At 43.5% G+C, this 17995-nt stretch overlaps 1 protein-coding gene across 6 annotated transcripts in view; it reads left to right on the top strand.

The window, feature by feature from the left end:
• TMEM94 (transmembrane protein 94) overlaps positions 1–17995 on the top strand; it is a 201269-nt gene that overhangs the window by 4426 nt on the left and 178848 nt on the right. For 5 of the 6 annotated variants that reach the window (XR_013213349.1, XM_077251723.1, XM_077251725.1 and 2 more), the window contains exons 2-4: positions 4536–4629; positions 4705–4818; positions 16719–16843. Coding sequence is in view for 5 of the 6 variants with exons in the window: in XM_077251723.1 (XP_077107838.1) it covers positions 4606–4629; positions 4705–4818; positions 16719–16843 (263 nt within the window). In the remaining variant the exon portion in view is untranslated. Of the gene's footprint in view, positions 1–4524; positions 4630–4704; positions 4819–16718; positions 16844–17995 lie in introns of all 6 variants that reach the window. The other variant, XM_077251724.1, reaches the window with a different exon arrangement.

The raw sequence follows: 17995 nt of genomic DNA, 5'->3' as shown, positions 1-17995 counted from the left end.
AGGTTATGTACTCATGCATAGTAGGCATCTAGGGATATGCCAATACCTATTTGTACTGAAAAGCCACAACTGGTCGTGATGTCCTGAGCTCCTCAAAAATCTGCACATATGATGCCAAATGCTGTGGGAAGAAATGTTTGGGGGACAAAAACACACACACACACACACAGAGCAGTATCACCTGGTAAGGATAGTGAAAGGCGGGAGTATGCATTCACCTTGTTGTAAAGGCACAACACCTTTAGATGCGTGTAACTGCTGTTGCAACCCGTGACTGGAGGAGGAAAAACTTCTTCCAGATGGATATTAGTAGAAGAGGACGATATCACCTTGATCGGACTGCGCTGCGATAAATGTGTTACTAAATGTTTATTGTACCAACGCATTTCAGCGTTTTTCTTAAAGTAAAAATTTTTACTTGAGAAAGTTGATGGTCTCTCGCCGAAACGCATTGGGCTAATAAAGAACTATTCTGGAAAAGGCTTCTCCTTTATAACAGATCTACTCTATATTTTAGGGAGTGATATTGGAGCATTATTTCAATACACTTATAAACCCTGTTCCGTCACTTCCAGCGTTACCCAACAAGCTCCGTATGGACTGCTGCCACCAGCTCCTATTCCTATGACTAATAGCGGGTCAGGAGCCAACCCAATCAGTAGCGTAATTTACTTCAGAGGACGCTGGAAGTACGTTTTAGAGCAAGAAGGATGAGACTAGTAAATATTATAATTTTTACTCCAAAAAGATTAGGCAGTGTTTACAAAAAATATAAAAAGATATTACCAAAATGAGACAATTATAATATGCACAGACAATTACAAAATAAAAGGGACTAAAGGCAAAAATAAACTTGTATTTGTCTTATATCATGGCTGACCATGCGGTGTGGGGGAGGGGTGACATCAAAATGCATCACAGAGCGTCTCTTAGCCGGCTCCCTGGGCGAAGACTTAAGGTACCTTCACACTAACCGACTTTGCAGCGATAACGATAGCGATCTGTGACGTTGCAGCGTCCTGGATAGCGATATCGTTGTGTTTGACACGCAGCAGCGATCTGGATCCTGCTGTGATATCGCTGGTCGTTGCTGAAAGTTCAGAACTTTATTTGGTCGTCAGATCGGCGTGTATCGTCGTGTTTGACACCAAAAGCAACGATGCCAGCGATGTTTTACAATGGTAACCAGGGTAAATATCGGGTTACTAAGCGCAGGGCCGCGCTTAGTAACCCGATATTTACCCTGGTTACCATTGTAAAAGTAAAAAAACCAAACCGTACATACTCACCTTCTGATGTCTGTCACACGTCCCCCGGCGTCTGCTTCCTGCACTGACTGTGAGCGCCGGCCGTAAAGTGAAAGCAGAGCACAGCAGTGACGTCACCGCTGTGCTGTGCCTTATGGCCGGAGCTCACAGTCAGTGCAGGAAGCAGACGCCGGGGGACGTTACAGACACCGGAATGTAAGTATGTACTGTTTTTTTTTTTTTTACATTTACGCTGGTAACCAGGGTAAACATTGGGTTACTAAGCGCGGCCCTGCGCTTAGTAACCCGATGTTTACCCTGGTTACCCGGGGACTTCGGCATAGTTGGTTGCTGGAGAGCTGTCTGTGTGACAGCTCTCCAGCGACCACACAGCGACGCTGCAGCGATCGGCATCATTGTCGATATCGCTGCAGCGTCGCTTAGTGTGAAGGTACCTTTAGTGCAAAATGAGCTCCCACTATCTTATACCCCCTGGCGGTGACATCACTGAGTGGGCTGAGTTATGACACCACTCCTCTTTGCTAAGCAACCAACATCTTATTCATTTTCATATCTCGGGCTGGGAAGCCCGAAGAAGGACAACACAATTACCATTTTTCTCAGCACGAAAGTGGCATTCATTTAAATCCAAACACGACTTGTCTATGTGCCTCGGTTAAGCAGTAATCTGTTTCTCGGATACTGCCGGTACAGGGTATTAGGAAACGCACTGGTGTGTAGGTCTATTAATGCACATTCCAAAAATATAACTTTAACACCTATCTCCCTACCTGGGGTCCAATTATTCCCTCTTGATTAACTCTCATACACAACAGAACGCACAAGGATGGAAACAAAATAACTGGTTTTCTGCTAACCCCCACATTCTTGAGGGAGAGGGAACAGAGTCACACTGGAGTTTCACATTACAGCTGTATTGTCAGCAGGGAGGAGCTGGGGGGAAGGGGGGGTCAAAAGCCCACAGCTTGTGTCTGTACCCTGACCTCATGGATGTAGCAGAGCTTAGTGTGCGTGATACTAGAGAATCAAATGCATAGTATTCTTGACAAGCGTGCACTACTGTGATCTGTTTTTTTAAATATACTTGCCGATTATATTCAATGGGTGCATAAAAAACAAACTGATGCCACAGGCATCATCCTGTTAGATCCACTGCAATTATCAAAACTGTGTCTTTGGCTTTTTAATTTTTATTAAATTATGAAAAACCAGATTTCATACAGATAAAAAAAAATGATCTTGTTTTTTTCTTAACGATTTTGCAAATGCTCTTCTGAACCCGGCTTTAAAGGGAATCAATCGGTAACACTATTTACCAGCAGATTTAGGGGTAATCTTCAGGTAAATAGTATTTAAATCCTTTATGGTCGGAATACTGGACCAGCGGCTACAGGGAGAAAATGAAGTTTTATTTTTTTTGCAGCCCCTGTTCTAGTGAGCGATCTGTAGTCATTCTCTGGCACATTGATTGACAGCTTCGTCTGCACACACATGCTGTAGATCTGACTGGCTGTTGGTCAGGGTTCAGGTGAGTGATCACAGCGCACTCAGTGTGTAGTGAGAGGTGACTGTAACCGCTCCCTCCCCGCCCCTATGACTTTGGGTTCAGGCCAGGAGACAATGTCGGTCTGTACAGATTGGTCTACGCTCAGACCCTGAATGTCGGATGTGTGAAACTAGCCCCAGACAGCTTATAAAGAATGGATCAGCTCGGTTCCTTGTATACAGAGACATTCGCCCTAGCACCAACAGTAAGTACAGTACAGTGAATCCATATTATGGCTGTGTACAAACAGCCGTAATCCATACTGCTTGCATCTACAGCAGGCTTTAAAAGTCTTCTGCGCACATTTTGTTTTCCCAACACTTCCATAAAAGCAAATCAATAGCATACGCCATAATGGCTTGGTATGTGAGTAGAAGCTGAAAGCCCCCATCAATTCTGAGAAAGCGGCGATGCATTTGCTGCCACCTTACCGGTATGTTCACATAGGATGACTTTTGTTTTACATGCAAATTTTGTCATGGATTGTGAGGGCATTTTTACCTTTTGTATGTGAAATCCCTAGTGAAATTACACATAGATATTTTAATTCTGCATCGCATGTAAACTTTCGCACAGATTTTTTTTGTTCCCTCAGAGTGCAAATGAGATTTGTTAAAATCCTACCCACTTTGCTGCTTTTGTGATGTGTTGCAGATTATCTGATGGAAAGTCCGCAGACCATCCTTCCCATGAGAACATTTTCTCTGCAGACTTGTGCACATAGAACCCCCAATCTCAAAATCAAAGGAAGTTCTAAGGATGAAAACATTCTGCATCTTTAGCCAATGATGAATTCTTTAGTTTAGAGTCTTCAGCTCAGACTTGTTAAATGGACAATGGGGCCCAGATTTTGTTATCCTGGTAAATAGTTGGAATGCGTAATTTAGAAAAGGCAGTCTTAGGCCGGATTCACGTTAGGTCAGTGGCTCCTTCGGAGCTTACTGTACATCTGAAGCGGTGGAAAATGGGATTCTGGTGGATGCACTGATGAGGTCATTGGCTGTAATCAGGCTTGGACTGGCCCCCTGGAGAACAGGAGAATCCTATGGTGGGCCCCTGTACAAGAGTGGGCCACCACCCTCTTATATGAATCACCACGTGCAGACAAAAGCCACATATTATTCATTTAATAATCTACCAAGTTCGTTGTTGTGATTGAGGATAATGTCACATTTGCATTTAGCTGAAAAGTGGGGCCCTGGAGTGGTTACTGGTGGGCTCTTGGCAGCCCAGTCCGACACTGGCTGTAATGATGCATATTGTCACTTTCTGCTCTGTTGCCCATAATTTCCGGCCATATCTAAATATTGTAGGCACTCACCATATCAGCATCCACATCACTGATGCCCCATGTTTGCGTTACATCCCTTTTTATTCTTTTGTATCCTCCTTTCACTTTGCTGTTGAGTGTTTAGCTTTACTTCTTTACCTGATGAGCTACTTCTTGTCTCCATCCGTCACCATCAGCTTGGATGTCATCTAACATGCTCTTGGGAGAAGTGTAGCTATGTGATGGTGTACTGTCGTCCCTGAAGGCTGACAGTCTCGGGAAGCTAATAGCTTCTCATTATTCTTTGTTGCTTAGCATCAGCAAATCCCGGATTATGCCGAGGCATTTGTATTCTTGTTTTGTTATGTAATTGGAAATCACAGTTAAATAAAAGTAGAGAATTTCTTTGCTGCGATCTATCCATGCTTGGACTCTAACAGTTATATTTTAGATATTTAGGAACGGTGGCGGGGGTGGCAGCCGAGAAGCCTTTACATGACTGCCTTCCAAGGATATGCCCTATGGATCCAAGTGAGAAGATCCAGGTAGATAAGTGCATGTCATTCATTTCTCTGTTTGTTTGAGCCTGGGTTTAATAGATATGTTCTGCTTATTTCCAGGATGGTCTTCATCCAGCTCTGGGACTCTCCACACGCCAGGCTCTGTCACGCTTACAGGAGCAACTGTCATCTGCACTGAAGAATCATCAGCAGAAAAGGACAGTGTTTTGGAGGGTGAGGTTACATGGAGTGCTGTGCACAAGGAAAGCATTTAAAATAGCTTCCATCTTATTTTTAGACTGCCTCTTTAAAGGTTTACCATACAGAATAACACACATAGACCTTATTGATGTCTCAGATAACATCTGTGGTTGAGTTTTTTCTTTTTGTTACTTGTACTGATCCATTTGGATAGACTATGCATACTAATTCCTTCAGGTCAGAACTTGTAATCAATTTTGTCACCAGTGTCTCTTTATGTGGTAATAACTCTAAAATGCTTCAACAAATCCCAGTGATTTTGAGATTGTTTTTTCGTGGCATATTGTAATTTATGATAATCGTAAGTTTAGGTCATTATGTTTTGTGTTTATTTACAAAAAATATCAGATATTTGAGAAAAATGTTAAAAATTATACATTTTCAAACTTTGAATAATTATTCCTTTAATCCAGATAAAAAAAGGAAGGAAGTAAATCCCCAACGCGAAACTTGGATAAAAGTTCAATTTATTTAGACAAATCCATTAAAATCCTTGTTTCATAGTGGTACAGCAAATAATGGGGTACATGATGCGACTAACGCGTTTCGACCTGTTAGGCCATGTGCACACGTTCAGGATTTTTCGCGTTTTTTTCGCGTTTTTTCACTATAAAAACGCGAAAAAAACGCTTACATATGCCTCTTATTATTTACAGGGTTTTCCGCATTTTTTGTGCAAATGTTGCATTTTTTTCCGCGAAAAAATCGCATTGCGGAAAAAAAAGCAACATGTTCATTAAAAATGCGGAATTGCGGGGATTCCGCACACCTAGGAGTGCATTGATCTGCTTACTTCCCGCACGGGGCTGTGCCCACCATGCGGGAAGTAAGCAGATTATGTGCGGTTGGTACCCAGGGTGGAGGAGAGGAGACTCTCCTCCACGGACTGGGCACCATATAATTGGTAAAAATAAAAGAATTAAAACAAAAAATAGTGATATACTCACCCTCTGATGGCCCCCGAAGTGTTCCCGCCTCTCCCGTGCATGCTCTCTCTTCCGTTCCTATACTGTAGATGGTGTGGTTCAGGACCTGTGATGACGTCGCTGTCTTGTGATTGGTCGCGTGACCACTCATGTGACTCACGCGACCATTCACAAGCTGCGACGTCATCGAAGGTCCTGAACCACACCGGCATCTATAGGAACGGACGCCGCTGAGATCGGCTGTCTGCAGAGGGTGAGTATAACCATTTTTTTAATTTTTAAATTATTTTTAAACATTCTATCTTTTACTATAGATGCTGCATAGGCAGCATCTATAGTAACAAGTTGGTCACACTTGTCAAACACTGTTTGACAAGTGTGACCAACTTGTCAGTCAGTTTTCCAAGCGATGCTACAGATCGCTTGGAAAACTTTAGCATTCTGCAAGCTAATTACGCTTGCAGAATGCTAAAAAAAACGCAAAAAAAAAAAAATGCGGATTTCTTGCATAAAATTTCCGTTTTTCTTCAGGAAATTTCTGCAAGAAATCCGGACGTGTGCACATACCCTGAAGGTCTTAATTCATTAAGAAGGGTGATCCCTGTGTGTGATAAATCCCCCTATGTTGGAGTGCGCAGCTGCAGATGGGTTGCTGTGTACTTTACTAAGCCTTTAACCCCTTTCTGCCAGCTGACGGGATAGTACGTCAGCTGGCAGTATCCCCCGCTTTGAGGTGCGCTCTTGCTGTGAGCCCACCTCAAAGCCTCGACATGTCAGCTGTTTTCAACAGCTGACATGTTCATGCAATGGGCGCGAGCGGAATCGCGATCCGCCCTGGCCAATTAACTAGGTAAATGCCGCTGTCAAACTCTGACAGTGGCATTTAACTAGCGCTCCCGGCTGCGCGTCCGTAAGTACTCGCACCGCTGACCCTCATCACACGATCGGGGGTCATCGGTGCGTTGCCATCACAACCAGAGGTCTCCTTGAGACCTCTATGGTTGTTGATGGCAGATTGCTATGAGCGCCACCCTGTGGTCGGCGCTCATAGCAAGCCTGCAATTCTGCTGCATAGAGGTGATCTGTGCATTACCTCTATGTAGCAGAGGCGATCAAGTAGTGCATGCTTCTAGCTCCCCATGGAGGCTATTGAAGCATGCCAAAATAAAAAAAAAAAAAAATTTGATAAAAATATATATATAAAAAAAAATATATAAAAGTTCAAATCACCCCCCTTTCGCCCCCGATCAAAATAAAACAATATAAAAAAATCAAACCTACACATATTTGGTATCGCTGCGTTGAGAATCGCCCGACCTATCAATAAAAAAAAGGAATAACCTGATCGCTAAACAGCGTAGCGAGAAAAAAAATAAAAATGGCAAAATTACGTTTTTTTGGTCGCCGCGACATTGCATTAAAATGCAGTAACAGGCGATCAAAAGAACATATCTGCACAAAAGTAGTATTATTAACCCCTTCATGACCGTGGGATTTTTCGTTTTTCCGTGTTTGTTTTTCACTCCCCTCCTTCCCAGAGCCATAACTTTTTTATTTTTCCGTCAATTTGGCCATGTGAGGGCTTATTTTTTGCGGGACAAGTTGTACTTTTGAACGACTTCATTACCATGTCGTGTACTAGAAAATGGGAAAAAAACTCCCAAGTGCGGTGAAATTGCAAAAAAAGTGCAATCCCACACTTGTTTTTTGCTTGGCTTTTTTGCTAGGTTCACTAAATGCTAAAACTGACCTGCCATTATGATTCTCCAGGTCACTACGAGTTCATAGACACCTAACATGACTAGGTTATTTTTTACCTAAGTGGTGAAAAAAAATTCAAAACTTTGCTAAAAAAAAAATAAAAATTGTGCCATTTTCCGATACTTGTAGCGTCTCCATTTTTCATGATCTGGGGTCGGTTGAGGGCTTATTTTTTGCGTGCCGAGCTGGCGTTTTTAATGATTCCAATTCGGTGCAGATACGTTCTTTTGATCGCCCGTTATTGCATTTTAATGCAATGTCGCGGCGACCAAAAAAACGTAATTCTGGCGTTTCGATTTTTTTTCTCGTTACGCCGTTTAGCGATCAGGTTAATGCTTTTTTTTATTGATAGATCGGGCGATTCTGAACGTGGCGATACCAAATATGTGTAGATTTGATTTTTTTTTGTTATTGATTTATTTTGATTGGGGCGAAAGGGGGGTGATTTAAACTTTTATATTTATTTTTTTTTTTTCACATTTTTTTTAACTTTTTTTAAATCTTTTGCCATGCTTCAATAGCCTCCATGTGAGGCTAGAAGCAGGCACAGCACAATCGCCTCTGCTACATAGCAGCGATCTGCTGTTCGCTGCTATGTAGTAGAAAATCAGGTGTGCTGTGAGCGCCGACCACAGGGTGGCGCTCACAGCTACCGGCGATCAGTAACCATAGAGGTCTCAAGGACCTCTATGGTTACTGTCCTGACACATCGCCGACCCCCGATCATGTGACGGGGGTCGGCGATGACGTCATTTCCGGCCGCCCGGCCGGATGCGGTAGTTAAATGCCGCTGTCTGCGTTTGACAGCGGCATTTAACTAGTTAATAGCGGCGGGTGAATCGCGATTTCACCCGCCGCTATTGCGGGCACATGTCAGCTGTTCAAAACAGCTGACATGTCCCGGCTTTTATGCGGGCTCACCGCAGAGCCCTGCATCAAAGCAGGGGAGCTGACATCGGACGTACTATACCGTCCGATGTCAGTAAGGGGTTAAAAACATCAGCCTGGCGCGCAAAAAATAAACCCTCACCCAACCCCAGATAACGAAAAATGGAGACGCTACGGGTATCGGAATATTACACAATTCTTTTTTTGTTAGCAGATTTTGGATTTTTTTTTTACCACTTAGATAAAAGAGAACCTAGACCTATGAACTCGTAATGACCTGGAGAATCATAATGGCAGGTCAGTTTTAGCATTTAGGCTACTTTCACACTAGCGTCGTGCACTGCACGTCGCTATGCATCGTTTTGTAGAAAAAACGCATCCTGCAAAAGTGCTTGCAGGATGCGTTTTTTGTCCATTGACTTGCATTAGCGACGCAGTGCGACGGTTGTGTCGTGTTGCGTCGGACCGTCGCCACCAAAAAACTTTGCATGTAACGTTTTTTGGTGCGTCGTGTCCAGCATTTCCGACTGCGCATGCGCGGCCGGAACTCCGCCCCCTCCTCCCCGCACCTCACAATGGGGCAGCGGATGCGTTGAAAAACAGCATCCGCTGCCCCCGTTGTGCGGCGCTTCCACAGTATGCGTCGGTGCGTTGCAACGTCGCATTGCGACTTGCAGTGCACGACGCTAATGTGAAAGTAACCTTATTGAACCTAGCAAAAAAGCCAAACAAAAAACAAGTGTGGGTTTGCACTTTTTTTGCAGTTTCATCGCACTTGGAATTTTTTTCCCTTTTTCTGTTACACAACATGCTAAAACCAATGGTATCGTTCAAAAGTACAACTCATCCGGCAAAAAATAAGCCCTCGCATGGCCATATTGACTGAAAAATAAAAAAATAAATAAAACACAATCATGTTTCTTGTTTTTCAGTACATTATGTGGTAGATTAAAAGGTATACTTGATCAAGCAAAATAAATAAACAGCACATCACCATGTTGACTGAAAATATAAAAGTTATGGCTGAAAACAGGTGGCCTAATTCTTATCCCGTTGGGGTATGTGCCCACGGTCTGGAGTTGCTGCGGGTTGGACACTGTATACTTTATGCAGTGTCAAACCCTCAGCAGCCAGATGTTACAGCATAGTGGATGGGATCACTATGCATCCACAGATGCTCATGGTCACCCTTGGAGACTGACATGCGGTGCATCCTTCCTGCATGTCTATTTCTCTTTCAGAGACGCGAGTCTCCGCAAGAGAAATTACAACATGTGCTGTTCCAAAGCGCTGCTACTTCCAGAATGTGGGCACCCGGCTTTAAAGAGTTAATATATTTTTATTTTATTTTCCTATAATTTTGTCCACCATGGAATGTTATGAAACTTTGCAAATCACTTTTTTGGATTATTTGTCTTCATTCCTGTAAAGAAGTCGCTTTATAGGGAGGTAGCAGTTTTCTATTGCAAAAAAGAAAAAAAGATATTGTTGGGTAATTTCTTGGCTAGCGCATTAGGGAAGTGTACGTCACATTTTTAGTGACAACCATTTTTCTTTTGCAAGAACAAAAAAAAGGATAATGCTGAGTAAATTTTTAGCTAGTGCGTTAGGGAAGCGTACATCGCAGTGTCAGTGACCTCCGTTTTTCTTTTGCAATAAAAAACAATAGCGTGTAACTTTAGGTAGGGCATTAGTGTAGTGAATGTCACTGTAAATTTTTGTTATACAGACTTTGTCCTTTTACATCTACTGATGTTTCTTTTCATTTTTTTCTTCTAAGTGTTTCTTCTGAATATGTCCTTTTTACTTTTTTCTATGTTTTATAATAAATAGTACCCTTTACACAAGCCCCACGCAATACACATGGAAAAGCACCACTTACACACACACATTACCACTGTTTTGAAGAGCAAAATAAAAATGGCCTGTACACTTTCCTTGCCTCCAACACAAATTCAGGCAGTGAGGAAGATCCCACATTCCTCCATTTCTTTCTTCTCCTCTTGCTCCTCATCTAGTGAGGAGGGACCTCAGCAAGGAGCCCTAGGACGCAGGCTACCCCTTCAGTAATCAATGCCATATGGACTCCACCCCCAGAAAATGATGAGCCTAAGAGTTCCGGATTTCATCGGCAGCTCAGGAATCCAATTTAACACCACTGGCCTCACTGAAATTGACTTTTTCAAATTCTTTTTCAGTGAGGAAAAAATAAATCTTATGGTGGTCCAGACAAATTTGCCTATCAATTTTCACTCAAAATCCCACGTCATCATACGCCAGATGGATCCCTGTAAATGCAGCAGAGATTGACATTTTGGGGCATTGTGGTACATATGGGCATAGTCAGAAAACCTGAGCTTAGGCAATACTGGAGTACTGATATACTCTACAGTACACCAGTATTCTGTATGGCCATGACAAGGGCACGATTTGAAGCAATCCCCACTTTTTTGCATTATAGTGATAATGCTCAGTGTCCTCCCCTAGACGATCTATACAAAATTCATCCAGTACCGTATATACTCGAATATAAGCCAACCCGATTATAAGCCGAGGCACCTAAGTTTGCCACAAAAAACTGGGAAAATTTATTAACTCGAGTATAAGCCGGGTATACATGGTCTCCTCATCCCTATCCTAGTATGCATGGCCTCCTCATCCCCATCTTTGTATGCATGGCCTCCTCATCCCCATCTTTGTATGCATGGCCTCTTCATCCCCATCCTGGTATGCATGGCCTCCTCATCCCCATCCTGGTATGCATGGCCTCCTCATCCCCATCTTTGTATGCATGGCCCCTTCATCCCCATCCTGGTATGCATGGCCTCCTCATCCCCATCCTGGTATGCATCGTCCTCTCATCCCCTTCCTGTTATGCATGGCCTCCCCATCCCTATCCCTAGTATGCATGGCCTCCTCATACCCATTCTGGTATGCATGGCCTCCTCATCCCTATCTTTGTATGCATGGCCCCTTCATCCCCATCTTTGTATGCATGGCTATCTCATCCCTATCCTGCAATGCATGGTTTCTCATTCCTATCCTGGAATGCATGGCCCCTCATCCTTATCCCGGTATGCATGGCTCCTCATCCCTATCCCGGTATGCATGGCTCCTCATCCCTATCCCGGTATGCATGGTTCCTCATCCCTATCCTGGTATGCATGGCTCCTCATCCCCATCCTGGTATGCATGGCTCCTCATCCCCATCCTGGTATGCATGGCTCCTCATCCCTATCCCGGTATGCATGGATTCTCATCCTGGACTGGTATGCATGGTTTCTCATCCCTTCCCTGGTATGCATGGCTCCTCATCCCTATCCTGGTATGCATGGTTTCTCATCCCTTCCCTGGTATGCATGGCTTCTCATCCCTATCCCGGTATGCATTGTTTCTCATCCCTATCCTGGTATGCATGGTTTCTCATCCCTATCCTGGTATGCATGGTTTCTCATCCCTATCCTGGTATGCATGGTTTCTCATCCCTTTCCTGGTATGCATGGTTTCTCATCCCTTTCCTGGTATGCATGGTGGTTTCTCATCCCTTTCCTGGTATGCATGGCTCCTCATCCCTTTCCTGGTATGCATGGCTCCTCATCCCTATCCTGGTATGCATGGTTTCTCATCCCTTCCCTGGTATGCATGGCTTCTCATCCCTATCCCGGTATGCATGGTTTCTCTTCCCTGTCCTGGTATGCATGGTTTCTCATCCCTTTCCTGGTATGCATGGTTTCTCATCCCTTTCCTGGTATGCATGGTTTCTCATCCCTTTCCTGGTATGCATGGCTCCTCATCCCTATCCTGGTATGCATGGTTTCTCATCCCTTTCCTGGTATGCATGGTTTCTCATCCCTTTCCTGGTATGCATGGTTTCTCATCCCTTTCCTGGTATGCATGGTTTCTCATCACTTTCCTGGTATGCATGGTGGTTTTTCATCCCTATCCTGGTATGCATGGCTCCTCATCCCTACCCTGGTATGCATGGTTTCTTAACCCTTTCCTGGTATGCATGGTTTCGCATCCCAATCCTGGTATGCATGGTTTCTCATCCCTATCCTGGTATGCATGGCCCTCTCATTAGTGATGAATATACTCGTTACTCGAGATTTCCCGAGCAAGCTCGGGTGTCCTCCCGAGCATTTGTAAGTACTCGGAGATTTAATTTTCCTCACCTCAGCTGAATGATTTACATCTGTTAGCCAGCTTGATTACATGTGGGGATTCCCTAGCAACCAGGCAACCCCCACATGTACTTATGCTGGCTAACAGATGTAAATCATTCAGCTGCGGCGATGAAAACTAAATCTCCGAGCACTAAAAAATACTTGGAGGACACCTGAGCGTGCTCGGGAAAGCTCTAGTAACGAATATATTCGCTCATCACTACTCCTCATCCCTATCCCTAGTATTCATGGCCTCCTTATACCCATTCTGGTATGCATGGCCTCCTCATCCCCATCTTTGTATGTATGGCCCCTTCATCCCTATCCTGGTATGCATGGCTATCTCATCCCTATCCTGGTATGCATGGAACCCCTCATCCCTATCCTGGTATGCATCGCTCCTCAACCATTTCCTGATATGCGCGGCTCCTCATCCCTATCCTGGTATGCATGGTTTCTCATCCCTATCCTGGTATGCATGGTTTCTCATCCCTTTCCTGGTATGCATGGTTTCTCATCCCAATCCTGGTATGCATGGCTGCTCATCCCTATCCTGGTATGCATGGCTGCTCATCCCTATCCTGGTATGCATGGCTCCTCATCCCTATCCTGGTATGCATGGTTTCTCATCCCTTTCCTGGTATGCATGGTTTCTCATCCCTATCCTGGTATGCATGGTTTCTCATCCCTTTCCTGGTATGCATGGTTTCTCATCCCTTTCCTGGTATGCATGGCTGCTCATCCCTATCCTGGTATGCATGGCTCCTCATCCCTATCCTGGTATGCATGGTTTCTCATCCCTTTCCTGGTATGCATGGTTTCTCATCCCTATCCTGGTATGCATGGTTTCTCATCCCTTTCCTGGTATGCATGGTTTCTCATCCCTTGCCTGGTATGCATGGCTCCTCATCCCTTTCCTGGTATGCATGGTTTCTCATCCCTATCCTGGTATGCATGGCTCCTCATCCCTATGCTTGTATGCATGGCTTCTATCAGAAAAGCATAAAAAAACGAGAAAAACCCCCCCCATCCTACTTACTGTCCATGCGCTCCATTGCAGCATCTTGTTCCGGTATCAGCTGCCCGAGCGATCACGTGTCCCCGCTACGTAAAGGAATGAATATTCACTACTCTCCATGCCTATGGGGGCGTAGTGGCGGGCATACGTGATCGCCCAGCAGCTGCTGGAATTAGCCGGCTGCAGCTGACACTGTGCGAACTATTACAGTGAAATTAATATTCACTGCCAGCGCAGTCTCTCCCCCTCCATCTCCTGGGACAATGACTCGAGTATAAGCCGAGGGGGGCGTTTTCAGCACAAATAAATGTGCTGAAAAACTCAGCTTATACTCCAGTATATACGGTAGTCGACCACTAAAGCAGAAAATTGCTGAGGCATACAACCACCATAGGAACATTGCTATAATTGAATCTCTGGTTCATTTCACAAGGAGGCTAAACTTCCAACAATACCTGCCCAGTAAGAGGTCCAGGTCCGAAATAAACCTGTGCAAGCAGGGCAAGAGTACTTCAGGGTACACCCACAGATTTAGGGTCTACGAAGGGAAGGATCCCCAGATTGCCCCCCCTCCCCCCGTCCTGGGAGTGAATGGTAAAATTATGTGGGAATTGCTGCATACACTGCTGGATAAGGGTTATCACCTCTACATTGATAACTTTTACACCAGCATTCCACTTTTCAAGACCTTGTCTGTCAGAGGTACCGTTGCAATCGGCACCATGCACAAAAATCAGCGAGGCCACCCTAAGAAGTTAATTGACCAAATGCTGAGAAAGGGCGAAAGTATAGCCAATGCAGCGACAGCATGCTGATCGTCAAGTATAAGGACAAGAGAGATGTCCTTATCTTGACCACCATACACCGTGACAACAGCTTTCTTGTCACTCTCCTAGGTACAACAACACAACTCCAAAAGCCAGAGTGTATCTTGGACTATATGAAGTACATGGTGGGTGTAGATCTCTCAGATCAGGTACTCAAACCATACAGTGCCATGTGAGTAGCTGTGTTACAAAAAAAATAAGCCATACACATTTTTCAGATGCCGCTATACAATGCTTTTGTGCTGTTTCGATCTGCAGGCTGTACAGGGACCTTCCTTCTGTTTCAGGAGGTAGTCATTAAGGCCCTAATGTTTGGCACTCAGGAAGGTGAGGGTCCCAGTCGTTCTAAAACTAATGGTACCCATATCGTGCCAGGTCAACATTTCCCAGCACAGGTTCCCCAAACAGCAAAGACGTGAAGATCACAAAAAAAGTGCTGAGTATGCTACAAGAGGTGAATCTGAAAAGATACAATTTACTATTGTGAAACCTGAACTGAGAAAGGTGGCTTTTACATTAAGGATTTCTTCAAACAGTTCCACACGTCCACAAATTAATAAAATGTGTTTTTACCCTGTTGACACAACACCCTTTTATAATCTGATTTACTCCGCACAACTTACATAACACCACATAAATTCATACACCAGTAAAACCAAAAGCATTATAATCATTACTCTAAATATGCCTCTAGAGAATTCCTTGAGGGGTTTAATTGCCAAAGTGGGGCCATTTGTGGGGGATTTCTACTGTTTAGGCACATCAGGGGCTCTCCAAACACAACATGCGCTAGTAGACCATGCCATCCAAAACTGCACTTCAAACCATCACTCCTTGACTGCCAAGCCCTGTTGTGCGCCCAAATTGTAGTTTTCCACCACACATGGGGTATCTGTGTACTCAGGGGAACTTGTACAGCAATTTTTTGAGTCCATTTTCTCCTGTTACCCTTGTGAAAATAAAAAATTGGGGCTAAAAAATATTTGTGTGGGAAAAAAGTGAATTTTTTTATTTTCGCAGCTCAACGTTCTAAACTTCTGTGAAGCACCTGGGGGGTTCAAAGTGCTCACCCCACGTCTAGATATATTCCTTGGAGGGTCTAGTTTTCAAAATAGGGTCACTTGTGGAGGGTTTCCAACTGTTTAGGCACATCAGGGGCTCGTCAAATGTGACATGGCGTCCACTAATGATGCCACATAATTTTACTTTAAAAAGTCAAACTGTGCTCCTTCCCTTCCGAGCCCTGCCGTGCGCTGAAACAGTGGTTTTCCCCCAAATATGGGGTATCGGCGTATTCAGGAGAAATAATATTTTGTGGTGCAACTTCTGTTACCCTTGTTAAAATAAAAAAAATGCGTCTTTAGTAAAATAATTTTGTGAAAATAAAGTTGAATCTTCATTTTTTCCTTCCACATTGCTTCAGTTCCTGTGAAGCACCTGAAGGGTTAATAAACTTCTTGAATGTGTTTTTGAGCACCTTGATGGGTGCAGTTTGTAGGATGGTGTCACTTTAGGATATTTTCTGACATATATACCCCTAAAAGTCACTTCAAATGTGATGTGGTCCTTAAACAAAAAATGGTGTAGTAGATTTTGTTGGTAAAATTGCTGGTCAACGATTAACCCTTATAACTTCCTAACCAAAAAAAAATGAAAACAAATGTTGCTTCCAAAATTGTCCTGATGGAAAGTAGACATGTGGGAAATGTTATTTATTAGCCATTTTTGTGTAACGTAACTCTCTGGTTAAAGGGCATAAAAATGAAATGTTTGAAAATTGAAAATTTTCAACTTTGTTTTGACAAATTTTCCAATATTTTCACAAGTAAACGCAAGTCATATCAAACAAATTTTACCACTATCACGAAGTGCAATATGTCACATGAAAACAGTCTCCAAATCGGTGGGATACTTTGAAGAGCTCCAGAGTTATTACCCCATAAAGTGACAGAATTGAAAAAATTTGCCTGATCAGGAAGGTAAAAACAAGCTTCAGGGTGTAGTGGTTAATGACTGCAAACATGTTTTATTACTGCGATCATTAACTAGCTTTATTCTACCGTGCAGTAAAATAAAAGAAATGCTGCAAGCAGAGGTAACATTTTCGTCCCCACTGTGAGCTTACTTGAGCATGGGGAGTAGTTTTTATTTTGCTCTGTTCTCAGATTTGCCCTCACCTTATATGACATGCTTGCTGGTTTGTTTTTCAGCATTTGCCATTTGAAGAGCCTCATGTCTCTTACGGCACCAAGGTCATTTTTTTTTTTATAGGTAGGTTTTCTCTCTGCAGGAATGGAGACGGAGCTTCCTCTATCATGGCAACCGCTCGTCTTGCTTTCATTGGCCTGGGGCTGCGCTGATGTTGATTGCTACACTGCTACTCTTATGTTGTTATGGCAGTCAGCCAGATGGGAGGTGAGCTTGGCACTGCTTCATGTCATTCCATTTATGCTAGCACATCTCATCCTACTGCTGAAAGCAGCTGTCAAATCTTACAGGCCTTTGCTTTTAAGACAAATTCTCACATGGTGATATATTATTGCCACGTACTGTTTTCTGTTTCCTTCATTGGAAGATAGTTCTTGATATTGCCAATTTCCGAGAGTGCCTCAATCTCCTCTCCTAATTAATGCTAACTGCTCAGAGTGACCTAATTGGCTGCTCCTTGGTATCAATTGTGATAAATTTCCTCCAAGGAGCAGACAATTTGTGGGGCATTCAGGGGTAGCGTTCACATTTTTCATAGGCTCCCAGTTTGCATAAGAACCATCCCCCATTACATACTACACGGTAACCAAAATTAGAGGCACATTAACCTTTGTGCAAATGTAATAGGTCTCACCTGCAGTCCTATGTAACACCACAGGTTGGTCTCTCAATAGAGATAATGTAGTAGATGTCACCCGCAGTCCTATGTAACAAAACAGATAACAATAACAAGTACAGAGAATGTAATAGAGGTCAACCACAGTCCCATGTAACACCTCAGATAACAGTGATAAATCTCTCAGTGCAGGTCACATGCAGGCCTGTGTGAAAACTTAGATAGCAGTGATAATGCTGTATACAGATATTGTTGTAGATCATGCTTATTGTCCTATGTGACATTAATTGTACAGCCATACAGTGACCATATAGTGTTAGATACCAGTTGTATACATACGCTCTGTAGGTCATATATAATTTTTAGCAAACATCCTCAGTGTTATCTGAGCATGCTCGGGTGCTGTCAGAGTGTCTTTGGCGTGCTCAAATACTATGTTTGAATCGCCGTGGCTGCATGTCTCGCAGCTGTTCAACAGCCGCAACACATGCAATGATTGGTTGTTTGTTAGGCAATCCCTGCATGTGTTGCGGCCGTTGAGCAACTCGAACATAGTATTCAAGCACACCAAAGATACTCTGTTAGCCCCTGAGCACTTTATCTATTGCTCGAAACGCGTCTGCCAGTACTACTATTCCCCCATGGGGGTTGAGATTTTTTATGATGTGTGAATATTTTTAATGGGAAAACTTTTCCTTCAATAAAAATTTCAATGAAATAATTTTTAAAAACGGACCCATCTG

The sequence above is a fragment of the Ranitomeya variabilis genome, chromosome 4, assembly GCF_051348905.1.
Source record: "Ranitomeya variabilis isolate aRanVar5 chromosome 4, aRanVar5.hap1, whole genome shotgun sequence".
NCBI lineage: Eukaryota > Metazoa > Chordata > Amphibia > Anura > Dendrobatidae > Ranitomeya > Ranitomeya variabilis.
The sequence above is the reverse complement of the archived record's forward strand: the minus strand, read 5'-3'. Positions and strand labels throughout refer to the sequence as shown.